At 42.1% G+C, this 18,116-nt stretch overlaps 1 protein-coding gene across 3 annotated transcripts in view; it reads right to left on the bottom strand.

Annotated features, from left to right (window-relative positions):
- ERF (ETS2 repressor factor) overlaps nt 1-18,116 on the bottom strand; it is a 90,163-nt gene that overhangs the window by 8,173 nt on the left and 63,874 nt on the right. For 2 of the 3 annotated variants that reach the window (XM_072425448.1, XM_072425450.1), the window contains one exon: nt 517-751. In XM_072425448.1, the coding sequence (XP_072281549.1) occupies nt 517-751 (235 nt within the window). Of the gene's footprint in view, nt 1-516; nt 752-5,776; nt 6,465-18,116 lie in introns of those variants that run through there. The other variant, XM_072425451.1, reaches the window with a different exon arrangement.

The raw sequence follows: 18,116 nt of genomic DNA, 5'->3' as shown, positions 1-18,116 counted from the left end.
TTAGGATTTGAAAAAGAACTGGGGGGGTCACTGCCCTAGGGGACACTTTGAACAAATACTTGGAGGGGGAAAACAGGAAGATCTACTCAGAGCAATGTCCTGGTGGTCAGATTATATATATATATTTTTTCAAGAGGTTGCTAGGGGTTCCTTGAGCAATGTGCAATTTTTGGCTTTCAGATCACTTTAATGGACACAAATGATTTTTATGGCCATCTCCTAGATTGTAGGGGCAGGGTCCTCCCCTCCTGTGTCACTGTCTGTATCTGCCTGTCATTTGCGACCCCTATTTTATGTACAGCACTGCGTAATATGTTGGCGCTATATGAATCCGGTTTTTTAATAATAATATTAATATCTGTATGGGTGACATTCTTCCTATTGGCCACCAATGTACTGCGAGTTGTGGCTATAGAAATAATAGCAGGAGTTCCCTAAGACCTGAACGTTATTTCAAGGGTCTCTCTCCCCCCCAAATGTTTAAAAAGTGTAGCAAGGCTTATCTACCATCCTCACCTGAGTGCCCTGCTCAACTTGTCATAATTCATCTGTGGCTTGCACTTCCGTACACCCCACAGTCGCGCCACTTCGTCGGGGTCCTTAATGACGAACTCCCCATAATCTCCTTGCCAGGCAATGACATCGTGATATTCTTCCTTTCTCAGCAGCTCCAGAATAAAATGCCAGAGCTGGATCTGTCTGGACCCCGGGCTGGATTCTGGCTTATAAGCCCAGTCAGGAAAGGCAAACCCTGCAAATAAAAGAAAAAAAATTAAAAGGATAAGTTTTACATCGAAACATTATTTGGTTTAGCAAAAAACAATCTGTCAGTGCTGGACTTTTGCAGTTTTACACAGATTTATTGAAATTTTATTTAGACCAGACACACACTTAAAAGTCCAACCATACGTGACATTTCATTATAGATAACTGCCAGTAGGTTGAACAATACATAGGCTTCTTGTACATTTTTGGGATTCCAGCAGAACGATTTTCCAGCCAGAGCTTGGAATCTGCCCCTCTGCTCTGGATAGAACAAAGCCAAGCATGGCAATTATACCACAGCCACCGAGGACACCTATATTTTGCAACTGCCCACAATTCTGTAGAGCTCAAGTAATTACAGCAAGAAAAGACAAACTTTGAGGAGGGAGTAGATCCAACTCTAGAACATTTAATGGAATAGGAAATATCTGCTTCCATTTATACCAGCCTCAAAATAGCTGGCCTTACTATAATCAGAGATCTGAATTGTCCTATTTTGGCCTCCTTTTTTCGCTCTCTTCTTTCCCTGCGACTGTCATTTTTAGGCCTGGTGTGTGGATTTATATAAATAAATGCACTATTTATAACTGAACTCCGGCAATGTGACTTGTTAACCGTTTTCCTAGCCTAAGTGTCTAATTCTGATCAGCACTTCATGTAACCCTGCCAGTAAAACTTCACCACATTTTTCTTTACTACAGTTAGGCGCTAGAAGTTAGTCGCCACCCTGCCCCAGCCTGTGATTGGACAGTGAAGGGGCAGAACCCCTCGCTTACCGCCTAAAATCATGTTCAGAATGGGGAAAAAAAACATATACAGTAATATACTAGCCCTATATACAAATACATGTAACGATTCTTAAACGCTTAGCCCCTTTAGGACAGGAAACAAGGGCAGTTGTCCATTAGCAACAAAAAACATTTTCTTTTGAGTTGTAGCGGGAAAAAAGGGGGCCAGGCCAGAGACCTGTCTAGCAAAGTTATTGTCAACACAACAGGAAGAAAAAACAAATCCTACCAATGGAGCCCAGGTAGCACCAAAACCTTGAAAGAGTCATACCCCCCGCCCCCTTCTATTCAAAGCATTAAAGAAAATTGAATGTGCTTTAATTGTTGCCAGGAATTCAGCTTTAATTACCAAAGTGTTTCCAATGCTCTAATTATTTTAATTGTCCAGCTATTAAATAATCTAGTGTAGCCATTCCCAACCAGGGTTTCTCCAGTGGTTATGGGATCCTTGCGCTTTGGCCTATTGACCCCCGATTTGATGGCGCCGGCATAGTTCTGGGTTTGGTGCCATTTGGCAATACCAGTGGGGTGACACCAGTGATCTTTCCAGCTGTCTGGAAGGATGGCATTTTGACTAACATTGTAAAAGAACATTCTTTTGTGATCGCCATCATAACGGCGGCATTGTTCTCACTAACCCTCAAGGATTTCATTTTATTAGGGAATCCCCCAGACGGAAAATCATTTTAAAGGGTTCCTTTGGGGTAAAACAGTTGAGAAAGGCTGCTTTAGCAGACTCGCTCGGCCCGGACATTCTGAGGGGTCACAACAGCCAGACCAATATCCTCATTTCATCCATATGTGTATGATTGAAGTGCCATTTTTTTTCTTTTTAAGGTTTTGTGAGGATTGCTTTGGGTTATGTGGCCAGTTTAGACACAAACAGCACTTAGTGGCATTTATATCCAAAGGCTTTTTTTCCTGTGAACTGCTGACTGGGTGGCGGAGAATAAAGCCAGGATTTCCCGTACAGGACGGGTCTCGGCCTGTCTTGTTGCCATGTGAAGTTACTTGAAACATGCGAGACTGTGCGGTGTGGAGCAGACTGCCAGCCTACAGCTTCGCTCCATCCTAAACACACACTAAATAGCTCCCAACTGAGGTCACATCATCCCACACAAAGGCCCTTTTCTTATAAGGGCAGGGAAAGCAGCCGTCTACGGCGCATTCCTTCCAGGAGTACAGAATTAAGAGAGGAGGAGGGTGAGGGGCAGCCTGTCCCGTCCACTCCTCCCGCAGGAGACAGACAGCATCCTTCCAGGCACGTCCCTTCTTTACCGCTGGTACCAGCCGCAACATACACACAGGCCCGAGTCAGGGAGCACCGCATGGGGTCTGGGCCAACAATGCAAACGTGCCAATTTATCTCACCAATATATGATTGGAGGTTCAACAGGCATTGTCTGCTATCATGTTGTAGCACTTGTATATTTATCACTTGTATATGTAGCACTTGTATAGGCTATGTACACACATCAGATAATTCCCATCCGATATGGGCCCTGTTCCGAAGACTGTCCTGGTGAATCCATGGATGACAAACGATCTTGATGAACTATCCTTTCCAACGACAATTATTGCACATGTACCCAACATTACATCAAGTGCCACTGCTTATTTCTTATGATCACAAAAAACTGTAACAGCAGTGCACTTTAAGCCTAGGTTCCACCTGGATGAATGTCACGTGCATTAGTAAATTGCGCCTGAATTCTAAATGGCACCCCAAAGCAGCACCAAGGCAAGGCGACAACACTTGTGCACTGTAATGGACAACAATGCAAGGTAACAAATTCTGCATTGTGTGAAAATAATTGATAGCAAACTGGAATGGTGCGTTGCAAACCTATTTGTTTTCAATAGGCTACCTGGCATGTGAAAAACGTGCATTGATTGAACACACCACAAAAAGGAAAATGTTAACCTGGCCATATGGCCAATGCCGCATCAAATCGCAAGATCACCTAACTCTGCCCAACCCCAAAGTTTCAGTGGATACTGAAAGTTCACTAAAGAACAAAAATTACTTCTTTTTCATCACCCTTTCTCTGTCTCAAGTTGGTATTTGCATAAATAGTGATTTAGGTATCAAGTGCTCCATGAAATAACTGAAGCCATGTAAATACGTTGCAGACTTCCTGTATTTATATCCTATAGCCGGTTTGCATACCACAATTATAGGCGTAGCTACAGTTTGAGAAAATGTCTAAACAGTTCTGTAGTAAATATAATATGCAAATAAGTCAGGCCTTGTTTGTTTGTCCGATAACACCGCATGGCACTGAAATTCGGGCGCTGCAATAGCCATGACACTGATAATTCAAACAAACTTTAGATTACACTTGTCCATTGCAAGGCTGAAGCAAAATGATGGACGCCCTGCATTAACTACCCATAATGTACCCAACAATTCTGCACCCCAGTTTTGGCTTTCGACAGTCGCAGATGTCTCTTAGCTTCCCTCTGGAAACCGAAGTCATAGATTATTACATAGTTTAAACCCCAACTTTTTATAATTTTTATTTAGTGCATAATCGGAGAAGTGATAAGTGAAGAAGATTCTGAAAAGCTTCCTTGTCCCCTTCAGCCCTCATATCTGGCACAAACACTGATCAAAGGACACAGAGCAGAAGTTGCACACAAGTTTGTACAAGTATTTAAAGGATAATGAAGTTCCTCAGAGAGGCAGCCGTCTCCAATCCCTCATCCTTCCTGTTCTCTGGTTTACTAGGTGAGATGGATCCATTGACCCACAGGAAGACGGTACAGAAATAAAAAGCGAAAAAAAAGCCACACAAGCCATCGCTTAGCAAAAAAAGGTTGGAGGAAAATAAACAAAATCCTTCCCGACTCCACAGCTTGGCCCTCCTTACTCTGCAATGTAGATCGATAATTATTCATGCACGTCTGCTGACCAACTTCTAAAGCAGAATAAACCCTCTTCTACGAGACAAGTACTCTTGTTGGAAAGTAACGCGGTTAGATTATTATTAATTTTTTGAAACAGTATTTACATAGAATCAACATATTAAGCAGCGTTGTACATTAAATAGGGGTTGCAAATGACAGACAGTGACACGTGAGGAGAGGACCCTGCGCCGAATAGCTTACAATCTAGGAGGTGGGGAAGCAGCATACAGTTGGAGGGGAGATATGGATTGGTGGAAGTAGAGAGGTTTTAGGAGACAGAAAAAGACAGGTAGGGGGGTTTGAAAAATTGGTTTTAAGGGTCCTTTTAAAGGAGCAAGCTAAATGGGACGGGGAACACCATTCCAGAGAGTCAAGGCAGCTCTAGAAGTCAGGCAGCTCTAGAAGTCTTGGAGCCCTGCGTGTGAGGAGGTTAGGAGTGAGGAAGAGCGGCTAGGGGATTTTTTTCTATCAGGTCAGAAAGGTAAGTGGGACAAGAACTGTGGAGGGATTTGAAGGCAAAGCACAAAAGTTTGGATTTAAATCTAAGGTGACGTGGAAGCCAATGAAGAGAACTACAATAAGAGACAGAATAAGAGAAGGATAAATGGTTAAGTTCTGTAATTCTATCCTGTGTAAGTGCAAAGTCAGCCTCGTCAGATAAAAAGGGCCCAAACGAGGCAGTGATGGAGCACGGCATCATCTATATGTTGCGAGTAGATTGGTAGAAAGTCAAATGGTCCTCTACACCTAGAAATTCCAGATATGCTTCTACAAAATAAACAGGCCAGCAGGAGATGTTCATAGAATGCAATGATTGCAAATTGAACAGATTCAGATAAACAATTACCTATAAAATAGCCTACGATGAACGACCTGTTAAAATACCTTTTTATAAAGTTACAAAATTCTTTTTAGTTTCCTGGCTGCAGAATTATATGGGTTATATGTAACTCAGCAGTTCCATTGGTGCAGACATGGATAGCTCTGGGGTGCTATTACACAAGCATGAAGTTTTAATCCCGTGGCGGGTCTTCTGTACTAAATATGACAATGGACATTTATCCATCCCTTTGATGTGTACAAGTTTCCACAGAGAGAAGTGAATTTGTGCAGGTCTGCACAAGTTTTGGAGCTTCACTTTGTAACTTTAACTTATACATCTATGTTCTCCTGTTAGCATAAAGAACCCATAAACTGATAAAGACAAACTGGAGAGATACATTTTAGAAACAAATACTGAAATCTAAAACGCCTTGATCACACCATGTGCTGACACCACATTCAGATATAAAACTTTTTCCAGTTAACTTTACCCATTCAAGTGACGATTTCTCTTGACAACACAGCAGGGCTTTCTTATGCACAGATCACGTGCACACAGTCACACAACATGGCACGAGGTGCGCACCGACACTCAATGCACAAAGAGCCCTTTTCTTCTCACTAATAATTCCTGCGGACGACGTCTGCTCGCAGTTCAGCTGATGCTGCACAAAAGGGAGCACTTAGCCCATTACCATTTTTTTTTTACTAGGAGCTACGTGTAATAAACTTTTTTTTTTTTATTTTACAAACGAGGGGGAGAAAATCACACAAACAGCAGAAGGAGATGAAGTGGAAAATAACATATGTGGCCGGAAATTCGAAGTCCACTTGGCCGAGCTCAGACAAGAGGAACCATGGTCCAGGACCATGCCGAGTAAACATTAACTGAACCCTTCGATGCTCCTTTTGTGTAGATGAAAACAGGAAACGAAAATCTGCAGAATCAGCTCAAAACTTCATCATCTGGGCATAAAACTGAGGTGATGGGACACGATTATCTGAATAATTTACATAGGTACAAGGATCATCAACCAGGCTTCATGACTCAGCTTAGGAGATTAATGGAAAGAAGTGGTATATTAAAGGGTCCAAATCAAAGCAACCTGTGTTTTAGTTGGAAGGAGGCACTTCAAATCCCTCACTGACTTTTTACATCCCTTGGGCCAGAAACATAGCAAACAGGAGATAAGTTTGACATTTTACTAAACTTTTTCGACTTTAACTTTTTGAAGCTGCTTTCTATCCATCCATATCAATAGAGGGACCCAATAAGCTATAAATATGGTTGCTCTTGCCCAACCCTTTCCAGGTGCCCTAATGCACAAGTTTCTCTGCAGTCAAGTTTTCTGGCTACTTCTACTAGCTGCGGCCATTATGTGGGGCCTCACCTTTGATGTATGATGCAGATGGAACCAATTGTCCTTAGTGGACAGCCTGAATTGGAGAGGATTAACCAAATCCATGCTGATGACCAAAAGGGGCAGATAAGGGCATGAGCTTGCAGGACTATAAGAACAGCAGCAAGAGGGGCTGCATATGCATCTATTAGGTAAATCCAAACCTTAAACAGATTATGTTTAGATTACTAAAGCATATTTCTGTGTCTATGGGTTTACTGGTGCCTGCGCAATGCATACACGATGGCCACAAAAACAGAAACTGTCTGAACAATAGGTGAGAGATTTTGGTGGTTAGGTTTGGACCTTCTTTATGACTTCCTGTTGGAGTTGTATCCAAGAAGGAAATTTGCAAAGTAGACTTGACCCACACAAACTCATTATTGATACAGCAAGTGTACAAGGAGCCTCCTAGCAAGACAACCGGTTGTAAAACAGATATGTGGGTGGATTATTTATTATTACAAAGTATGTAGAAAAAGGTAAAGTGCAGCTAAAGAGACTCCTTAGGGGTGCAAATCAAAGGACACCTACATAGAGAACATAACACTGGCATCTTGGAGAGATAAAGAAAGCTAGCCAGCAAATAAAACCTGTCTGTCCATCCCAAACAAATGCCGTTTTTTTTTTTGTGGACTGACCCTTTAAATGAAGACGCTTTTCCTGTGCTCGAAGCTTTACAAACACGCAGCTCTAGAAATAGACCACTAATGCACATGAGTCAATCACTTCACATGGAGGAGTAGGGAAGTGACTAATCCGCTAAATACAAATCACACATACATTTATTAAAGGTGGGATAATATATAGCGAGGGGACTGACGTCACGGCAGTTTCAGGAGCGAGTTAACGGAGCCATGTGACAACTGCTGTTGCTACCGATGAAATCTCGTCAGCTGGCTGTTAGGTGAAATCCTTGTTTTCTTTTATCGGAATATTTAGCAACGCTAGAAAGATTTTTAAAAATTACATAGTAAAAAATTAGGCTTTGCCAATTCCAAAACTCTAGGTATCTTATGTCCATCTTCAAAAATGTAAAGGACTGATCAAGATTAAGCATGGAGATTAGAAAGTCAGAGTAAATAAAAAACTTGTCAGGTTTGGAGTAAACTCGTCAAATATTTGTAGAGGGTCTAGAAATGGGAGCCTTTACATTGATACTTTAAGGCAGTGTTTCTTAACCAGGGTTCCTCCAGAGGTTTTGAAGGGTTTCTTGAGCAAAGACAAGTCTTTATGGGTGAGATTCTTCCCAATATCCAGCAATGTAAGAGAGATTCTTTCCACTGACCACCCTGCTAATACAATGTGATATGGTAGTGATAACTATAGGAGGGGTTCTCTGAAAAACTGAGTTACTTTAGGGGTTCCAAGGTTTAGAAAAACATTGCTTTAAGATATGGCCGAGCAATGTGACTTTCATGTGATGATACTGATGCTTTAGCAAGATACTGTTTAGGGATCCAATACTGGTAGCTCAGCGAGAGCCCTGTGCATAGATTTTTAGCCGGGTGCACCTCCTGGCACTTTTTAGTAATCACCTGGCTGTTTTTGGGTGGTTACCAAAGAGTTGAGTCACAATACAGGGGCTGCTACCCGTCTACAATTTCTTCTCAACAAAAAAAATTTCTGGGTTGAACACTTGCGCTTCTTGTCCCAGTGGACAAACAGCAATATAGAAGCTGCTGAAAATTGCATTATGGAGATTTTGGTACTCTAAACTGCACTGGACTCTTGTTATTGACAGCTAAATGGGGTGCAAAACTAGGGGAAATATAAAAGTAGGTAGGTCACCTTTAAGTGACCTTGTTGTTTTGCTTTGCAGGGACACAGCACGGGTTCTCTGGGCAATTTTCACAAGATCTCGATCAGTAATGTCAATAGCTCTTTGAAAACTGAAGAAAATTAGCCCCTTAAGATCTCCTAAATATTCATCTACTACTACTAATACACATCTACTGGAAAAGGCTGTCTTTGTCATAATAATTATGTAGGAATTGTGATATCAATCAGAAATAATTCACAAATATGTCACGCTCCAGTGATGATAGGTTTCCAACTGACAGCTGACACACTACGAAAAGATTTACAAGACCCCTAGTACAAATACTCATATACTGGGGGTCTAAATGTTTTCCACCCTAGTACTGGGGGGTCTAAACGTTTCCCACCCTAATCACCCACTTGTACCACAAGTCTTAGCTATAATCAAAGTTTTTGTAAAAAGAAGAGTCTGGCCTGCATAGTAAGAAAAAATAATTTCAAACCTGCAATGGTGATAGCAATTAAAAATGAGCTGAATTTTCTCCAAGAATGGCTAAATATGGGGGCTTGGACACCGAATCACTACCTGCATTCGTTGAAATGTACGTTCAGTTCGGAAGTGTTTGGTAAAATGTACAACTCCCAAGAGAGATCACAGAGCAGTGATCACCCCGGCCCCTACTGGCTGGGTGCACCACCCAGCACTTTTTTTGGTAACCACCCAGCTGTTTTTAGATGGTTACTGAAAACTTAAGATGACAATATAGGGGAGGCCAACTGGCCTACAGATTGTTCACACCCAGCATTAAAACAAATTCAGGGGAGAATACTGCAGAGGGATGGACCCATCTTTGTTTAGCTATCATGCAATGTCTGCATCCATTTCTTGCACAGAAAACATGGCTCGGAGAACCGACTAAGGAAAGGATTTCTCCTATATGCAGCAGACTAGTGAAATCATCTCAGCCTAGGCAATGTCATTGGACTGGAGCTCAAGGATGACTTTCTAATAAAAAAAAAAAGCAGATTATTTTTAAATGATACCATTGGTTGTGGCTGGCAAGGAATCTATGTACGCACCTATTTCCATGTAAATTTTTATTTCCAACTGGAATGCCTTTTAAATCTACATATGGAAAGGAAAATAAAACACTCCTATGACCTGTGTGTTTCCAACTCCGTTTGCATGTCTTCTATCAGGAGCCACAGGGTATATTCATAACATGCCCAGACAGGACGGGGCTATTGTTACTCGGAGTAGGTTAAGTCTGAAAATAAAGACAGCATGTCTGAAAACAAGTGCCGAGAATGACTTTGCGAGGCGAGAATCCTTTCTCGTTGAGCGCTGACCTCTACAACGTCCTGCTTATGTGTGCGGTGACTATTAAAATTAATTTTTCCACAGGATACTCTACAATCCCCCAAATCTATAACTTCCAGCATCTCCCGCGGCTTCCAGTGACGCTTCCTATCTGTAAATACTATAGAGGGGGAGGTGGAGTGCTCTTGTGGTTCTGCCATTTCCCCAAACCCCAAACAAATCAGGAGGCATCAATAATTTAACGTCCCTGTAATGGACGCCAGGGAGCAAGACGGCAGAGGAGCCAAGGACGTAGGGAAAGGCATTAAGAGAGGGTGAGGTCATTCACTGGCAAGGGGATGGGGGGGTAGGAGAAAGATATGTCTGTCACACCTCGGATTATAAAGATCCAAAAAGCTTCTGTGCACAAAAGCCACGCCAGCATCATACTAACAATATAGATTTTTTTTTTAAAATGTAAAATAATGGCCTGAAATTTAGATATTTGGGGCAGAGTCCTCTCCTCCTCTTGTCTGTCCGTCATTTGCAATCCCTAATGTACAGCACGGTGGAATATGTTGGCGCTATATAAATCCTGTTTATTATTAATAAAACTGCCATCATGCTCTTCCAATACAGAAGGCCGTCACTGGTATGCACCCAGATGGTAATCAAAGGGCAGAACTTGATGGTCAACCTGTCAATCCCACCAAAATCCCTACCCCTCAGTGCTAATCACATCGGTTTGTTGAGGAATAACTGTTTTCATTGCCAGGATCAACCTTTCGTTTTTACACAAAGAGCTAGAAAAACCTAAAAGGCAAAATCAACATGGTCACTAAAAGTCAATTCTAGAACTGAAGGACACCTAAGTCCAATTTATAAGTGGAGGACGGTAATTACACAGGACTAGGAAGCTCAGACTTCTGCACCATAACTCCAGTTATGCCGACGGAGTCTTGGCATCAGCCAGTAGTTTTTAGGCCATGGCTGCAGGCATATGGCACCGACGGTAACCTCGAGGCCTAGTGGCTCGGTCCACCGCCCCAACGTGGAGACTGAACACGCCTGCTGCCTCCAGCAACTAAAGGGTCTTAAAAAATAAATGTAAATGGAAGGCGGCAGCCATCAGAACAGGGAGGAAAGAGAAACGAGTGTCGGTCTCCAAGCAACGGGAAATACAGAGAAAGAGAGTGAAAGCCAAGCTAAAAATAAACTACTTCAAGAATAAGAAGCTGCAAAATACACCCAGATCTATAACTGCACCAAATAATATACGGAACACAGACCCACACATTAACCATTCATAGCCATGAAACAGAAGAGGATAGCCTCTACCCGGCTAAGACAACACACGGGACGGGATGGTGCGAGGCCCAAATCAGCTGGTTACATGATCTTCAAAAAAAAAAAAAAAAATCACACCTGCAATTTGGTCACTATAAACAAGAAAGACCCGAATAAAAACAAAGTCTTCTATCCACATCAAGGTCTCTTCTGAAACGGGGCACCCTGCACACTGACGGCACCTGTTGCACCAAAATGGAGGGGGAAAAACACTGTGCCCATCATAGCCAGCAAAGGATGGTGAATTTACAACTGATTCAGTTCCAAAAAAGAGCGTAGGAACAAAGTTAAGAGCCTGTTTTGCAGTCCTTCAAACTTATAAAACAAAAAAGTTTTGTTTTCAATTTAAATATGTGAAACAGCTTTGCTATAGTGTAATGGCACCCATGCACAGTGGACACCCAACGACAACTACATTCTACTGTTGACGTGTGTAATGTCAAAACACTGTTGGCGATCATTGGCCACAGGATTCTGCCAAGAATTCAAAAATAAAAATCGTTCTTTGTTGCCATTGTGAATTGTTCACATATGATGAACCTGATGATATTGAATGAATAAAAATCCCCAAATGCAGTGTCCTTCCTAGCCCCATTTAGCCGGGCGGACAACCCAGCACTATTCAGTAACCACCTGGCTGTTTTTGAGTGGTTACTGATAAGTTAGGTCACAACACAGGGGCTGCAACCCTAAAAATTCCTCCAACCTGGCTTAAAAAAAATTCCGGATTGAACACTGAAGTGCACACCCAGGTTTACACAGATGAAATGAGAACCAAAGCTGCCACTCTTTGCATGATTTATTTGATCGTGATGTGCCATAGACAAATGCAGTGTTCTCCCCAGCTCCTTTTCAATTTCTTTATTAATTTTAAACATATTTGAACAAACAAAACAAAATGCTTCATATCATACTAAGACCTATTAATCTACATCCAACCAATAATACAATACAATATCTTAACTTCTTCTATTATATCCTTCTATCCCAACCCACTTAGCCCCTCAAATTCTATTATTTCTTTTCTCCCCAGCTCCTTTTAACTGGGCGCACCACCCAGCACATTTCAGTAACCACCGGTGATGAAAAAAGTTAACCAAAAGGATCAAGTAGTGTCCTCAGGACTACCAACATCATTCGGAATTTCTGGCAGAAGCAACAAATAATTTTCTGTACGTGGAACATACAATAAAAAAAAAAATAAAATAAAAAAAAAAAAAGAGAAAAGGAACATAGAAAACTAGTATTTAAGATATACACTGCCTATGTCTATTTTTCCAACCATAAATAATGGTCAACAATACTGGTAATTTACAAATGGTGCCATAGATAGCAAAGGATAGAAAGCAAAGTGGCAAAGGATCTGTCTCCAGTCAGCTGCTGCATTCATTTCTCAGGGCAGATGAGAAAATAAAAGATATGTGTATTGGTTTAATTTGTAGACACCTTAGACTACAAGTCCCATATAGTTAACTTGCAAGCTCTGCTGGCTGCGGGACATGCTGATACTGTAATTCTTCAGCAAATAGATGCCAGCATGGTTGCCCATACCTGCCAGGCGCCACAGACAAAAACGCCCTCACTCTGTGGCAAAAGCACAGACGGCACCCTGTTGCATTCAGTTCTTCCACACACACATGAAAGCGTACAGTCTGTTCTGTGACCAAGCTTCCATTTTGCAATGCGTTCAACAGGGTCCCCCTTTTTACATCGTTCTCCGGCAGTAACACAGCCCAGCCTGTGTGCCTAGAAGGGTTAAGCCGCCGGCCGCTCTCTCGCTCGGTTGGCTCCCTGCCCGGGTGAAAACTCTCTTAGTGTGTGACCTTTTCATCTCTTTCCTCTTTAGGTTTCCTGTACGCGCTGGGCAGGACAGGTGCCAAGACCCCAATTACGCCTCCGACTGCAGGACCTTATCCCCGACTGCCCTGTTTGCCAAAGTTCTGCTCCAGACAGAACCCGCCTCCTGCGCCATCCATTTCCCCCTTGGTAGCCAGAATAGATAGAAAGTTTTAAGACTGAAAAACAAAAAAATGTCCTATGCTTTTTATCCCGAAAAAAACAAACAAAAAAATTGCTGCGTACACAAAAAAGACTTGAAAATAGACAATAACATTAAAGGATTTGTTCTTACACTGAGAGATTCAAAAAAGAATCTGATTGTTGAGCAACAAAGGTTTTTTTAATTCCATGAAGATTAAAAGTTTTCCAACTTCAAAGACATTGTTCCTAAATTGTCACCCAAAACCATCACAAGCGATTGTTTCGGGTGCAGTAATTGCAGGTGTATACTTCCCATAGGGCCTTGTACGACTACCAGACAGATCACTAATCCACTCAAATCAGTATTTTCACCAGAATTTTTTTTTTAAAGCTGGGTAGGAAAAAGCTGTTGGCTTGTGGCAGCCATACTATTGTGACCCGATGATTCAGTAACCACTAAAAACAGATGGGTGGTTACTGAAAAGTGCCGGGTGGTACGCCCGGCTGAAAGGACCTGGGGAGAACACTGCAAATGGTTGAATCCAAAGTAAATTTAACCATCTATCATTATTTTGGTTTTTAATTGGACCAGAACAGAACAGATGCTTCAGAAAAAATCATAAGTATACAAGTGCAGTGTTCTCCCCAGCCCCGTTTAGCTGGGGCTACATTTCAGTAACCACCTGGCTGTTTTTGGGTGATTACGGAAGAGTTGGGTCACAACACAGCCACCCGCCTACAATTTCTTCCCACCCAGCTTAAAAAAATATCTGTTGAACACTGAAGTTGCATTGTGTGTCCTACAAACACAAAGCATAAAAAACTTCAATATATAATATGTAATTATATCATGTACAATACAAGCAACTTTAAACTCAATTCTTGAAAAATAGCTCAAATTCTTCTTACCTTACACCTCATAGTACATTATTTTCTTCAGAACTACCAGGAAGAATCTCCAGAGATCAATATTGTCTTAGATGGCTTTTTTTAGTGAAATCCCTTAAGGTTGGTTTACTGTTAGCATGAAAACTACACACACTCCCTATTTATCGCTTTGTCTGAAATAACCGTACTGGTCCTCAGCACTCCATGAAAATATCTAAAACTGAAATTTTATCAGAATTTGTACTTAAACTTTTTAATGAAATGGTTACAACTTTTGTGATATTATTCATCATGGCTGGGACCTCCAATGGGAAACAATCACTTTACTTCCTGACCTCGTCAAAACAATGTGACCTGGACAGGGAGTAAAAGAAAATCTCCATGATAAAGCCACGAACAAAAAGAAAAAAAAAAAAGTTATCCAAAACTAAAAAGAAAAAAAATTAAACAAAATCTAAAGGTGATGATTTTTAAGGAAAGTGTAGTGTTATTTGCGACTACAAGTTACCATAATAGCTGTTTATCTGAAGAGTGAGACTCATGGCACGGCTAGTCTTTGGAGACCTGGAGTGAGATTTGGTGATACCACTACATTGCTGCTCATTGTTTTCCTTGCTGGAGGCTCAAACATGAGGAAGCAAAGCCCTGCCATGATGGCCGCCTCCACCCCAAGTGCAGGACAAGGCATTGTAAGTCAGTACTAGAAACATTTCAGCTGCCAGGACACCACTGGCAATACTGGTGACTTGTTCTTTGCCATCTGCTTTTCCCTGGCACAGTTTCAGAAATAAATTCATCTAAGAAATGCTAAAAGCTTCACCTCCGGCTATGTCTATAAGCTGCAGGCATGCAAACTTTACATATTCCTTATACTAATCTATTTCCAACGCAGTTTAGGGTAAAGTTCTAACTGTTGACAGAAGTTAAAAGTTAATTGTGTGTTCTGTTTAGTTTGCTAGAACCCACATGCGTATTACCATTGATTTTTGAAAAATAAAATTCTTAGATTGTCCTCCTTTGAAACAAACTGGGATTTGTAGTTGCAGAACAGCTGGAGAGCCAAAGATTGCGGACGCAGATCAACACTCATTTATTGTTCAGGTGCCCACACTATCCCAACCCAGTAAAACTTGGCTGCAACGAGCACGTGAGCCCAGATGGAGTGAGAGAGCAGCACACAGGGGAACGAGGAGGTGGATGGGGGAGAGGAGGGTGACCGGCATACAATGGAGCCATTGATAGGAGGCCTGGCTCAGACCACTCTAGTATGGCACTTAACCCCTGGGCTGCAGCTGCCATGCCAGCACTGTAATCTTTCACCCCAGAGTTATGCTCACACCTGGGACTATCATGCATCAATAGCCAGCCAACTCGCTGCAATTAAAATTCTTATGCTAGCATTCACGGGTGATTATAAGATGCCACTGGCAACTTATAAACAAAATTGTTCTGTAATCTTTTGATTGAGTGATTAAAAAAATGCTCACACACACACACTTGTCCCGCACAATCAATTTGGAACCCGTTTATTTTGTTGCGATAATGCCTCTGTTCCCGAAAGGCATGGTAGTAAACGTTAGGCCCAATCGTGCAATGCAATTCTGAACAGTACCCCAACTCACGTGTTTCAGTGCATCACTATACAAAAACAACACCCACACTTTGTGTGATTTGGAGCAATAGGAAACCAATTCAAACGGACGAACTCCCCTAAAGCAATGGATATTAGGCAAAAACAGGTCCGAACGTTTGCATCGATTCATGCGAATGATAAAAACATTAGAAAGCTTCAACAGGTCACCCACGGCACAACACTGAAAAAAAGAGTATAAAACAAAAAAGTGCAAAGACATCAAACAAAAACCAAACGACGCAATTACATGAACAATATTATCCTTAACTTTGGTTCTTTCCTAAACCAATGTGTTGCTCATGGAAACACCGATTTTGAATGGTATCCAAAGACAGATGATTAAAAACATTCAGTGTGCATCCAAAAAAACAAATACAAAAAAAAAAAAAAAAAAACTAAAGGAACAAAAGCAGCTTAAGAATGCTTGACTACACTTGAGGTGAACACAATTCAAACAAAAACCAAAAAAAAAAAAAAGCTGATAGAGATGAGTAGAATGGCTGGTGGTTCCTAAACATCCAAAGCGCTCCAAAGTTTTACACTTACCTCTGTTTCTTCAGTTGTATGGTTGTGGTCCCGGCACATTTCCACTTTCTGCATTCCGTTCAAAGTTGGCCGGTTGTCGGAGAAACCTCCATAGATACCTATGGAACGGACAACTAATGGAACCATCCCAACTGCAGAGAGGTGCACACAAGGTGGCAACGTGCTGGGACCCATTACATTTTTTGAGAACGGGTAATTTGAGGAAGCGGAGAACCTCCTAAGATATACCTCCTAAATATTTTACAGTCGTGTGTTCATTATGAAACAGTACATTTACACAAATTTAGAGATGACACTAAAACAAGAAAATGGCCAAGAGAGCAAGAGGGGCTGTCATTTCAAAACCTAGGCAGGAGGAATGTTACTCATTTTTGGCCAGCAGATGTGTGAGAAGTATGGCACTCCATGTGGGGGTGGATGCCCCATCTGGCAAAGATTGGGTTAAGTACACGGGTGGGCCACGTGTTTCTTATCTGCCATGCCTATGTGTGGCAGGCGTCCAGAAGTGAGCCCCCACATCTCCTGGTGAATCACTGCACTCCATAGCTCTCGCTCCCCCCCACCATCCTAAACAGCCCTCCCTCCCCCTTAAGTCTGACTCAGGCACACAGGCCTTGCTGTTCTTCCTAATTAAAGGGGAAAGTTACCAGTGTCTGACATCACAGTCTGAATGTATCCTAAGATCCGACTTCAATGGGGCTCTGTGTAAAAGACTTAGCTGCAGAACAGCACCCACGAGCGAGGGGTGGGCACCCGACTACACAATGAGCTAATTACTAACTTTGCAGAAATGGAAAAGAGAAGGGGGGAGGAATGGGGAGGGGGGCACATTGCCCAGACTGACCACACCTAACACCCTTCTCTGGGGCACAGAGGATTAAACAGAATAACTAGCAATTGTAATGACGCTGTTGGCAGTGCCAGGATGCCCGCGGGGATGCACCGTGCACTCAACCGCTGAAAGCCACTGCCAAGAATCACATGAGCCCTGGCACAAACAAAAGATAAAAGTCCAGACACACACTTCGCACTTCAAGTAAACAAGCCAATCTAAAGTAGCATGGAACTGGGAGTACATCTTATATAGCTACTACTCTTCCCACACAGATTTAACCCTACAGAAAGCATTAGAACGACTTGATTTTAAATACAAGGTTTATTATTGGGCACCAGCTTATGTAAAAGACTTTATGCAACTAAAAAGAGTGCAAAAATAGGAGGCATGGGGGATTTCCAATGTAAGGAGCGGTAGAACTGAATATGTTGACTTTAACTGAGCCAAAAAAAAAAAAAACTTTTTTTACTTGGAAAGTAAGGAGGTTTGGCTTCACGATTGGCTTCTTTACAGTAAGTACTGTGAAAATGTGCAACAGTCCTCCACAGGAGCTGGTTTTTAGCCAAGTGTTCTCCCCAGTTCCTTTTAGTTGGGCGCACGGACCGGCACTTTTTCAGTAACCTCCCAGCTGCTTTTTGGGTGGTTACTGAAGGAGTTGGGTAACATTACAGAGGCTGTCACCCACCTAGCCTAAAAAATGCCTGGGTTGAACATTTTAGCTCAACATATTTCTACATTTTCCAACTAAATCAGGCTCTTAAAAGTAGAAGCAAAGCTCCACTGGGTGTCACGCAGACAGAAAGGGGCAGGTGTCCCATAAGTATTCTTACCTGCCTGCTCGCCACCCATCTGTTGAAATTCACCGATGTGCGCATGCCAAATACCCGACAATCCCGGCTCATCTTGCAGGTTCCAGGACTGCATGAACCCCTCCACCTGTGCGGGAGTTACATTATCCCAGCACGTCCAATCAAGATAGCTAAAGATTGTAATGTAGAAGAGAAGGGAGAAGATGGTAGTGCCCGGGACAGAATGGGTACAGGCGAGTATAGCGGTGTTTAGTTCTGTTTTTATAAGTAATATCGGTGGACAGGGAATCATGAAGACAATTTAGCAACCAAAGCCAAATACCATCACTTCG

The sequence above is a fragment of the Pyxicephalus adspersus genome, chromosome 11 (genome assembly GCF_032062135.1).
Source record: "Pyxicephalus adspersus chromosome 11, UCB_Pads_2.0, whole genome shotgun sequence".
Lineage (NCBI taxonomy): Eukaryota > Metazoa > Chordata > Amphibia > Anura > Pyxicephalidae > Pyxicephalus > Pyxicephalus adspersus.
The sequence above is the reverse complement of the archived record's forward strand: the minus strand, read 5'-3'. Positions and strand labels throughout refer to the sequence as shown.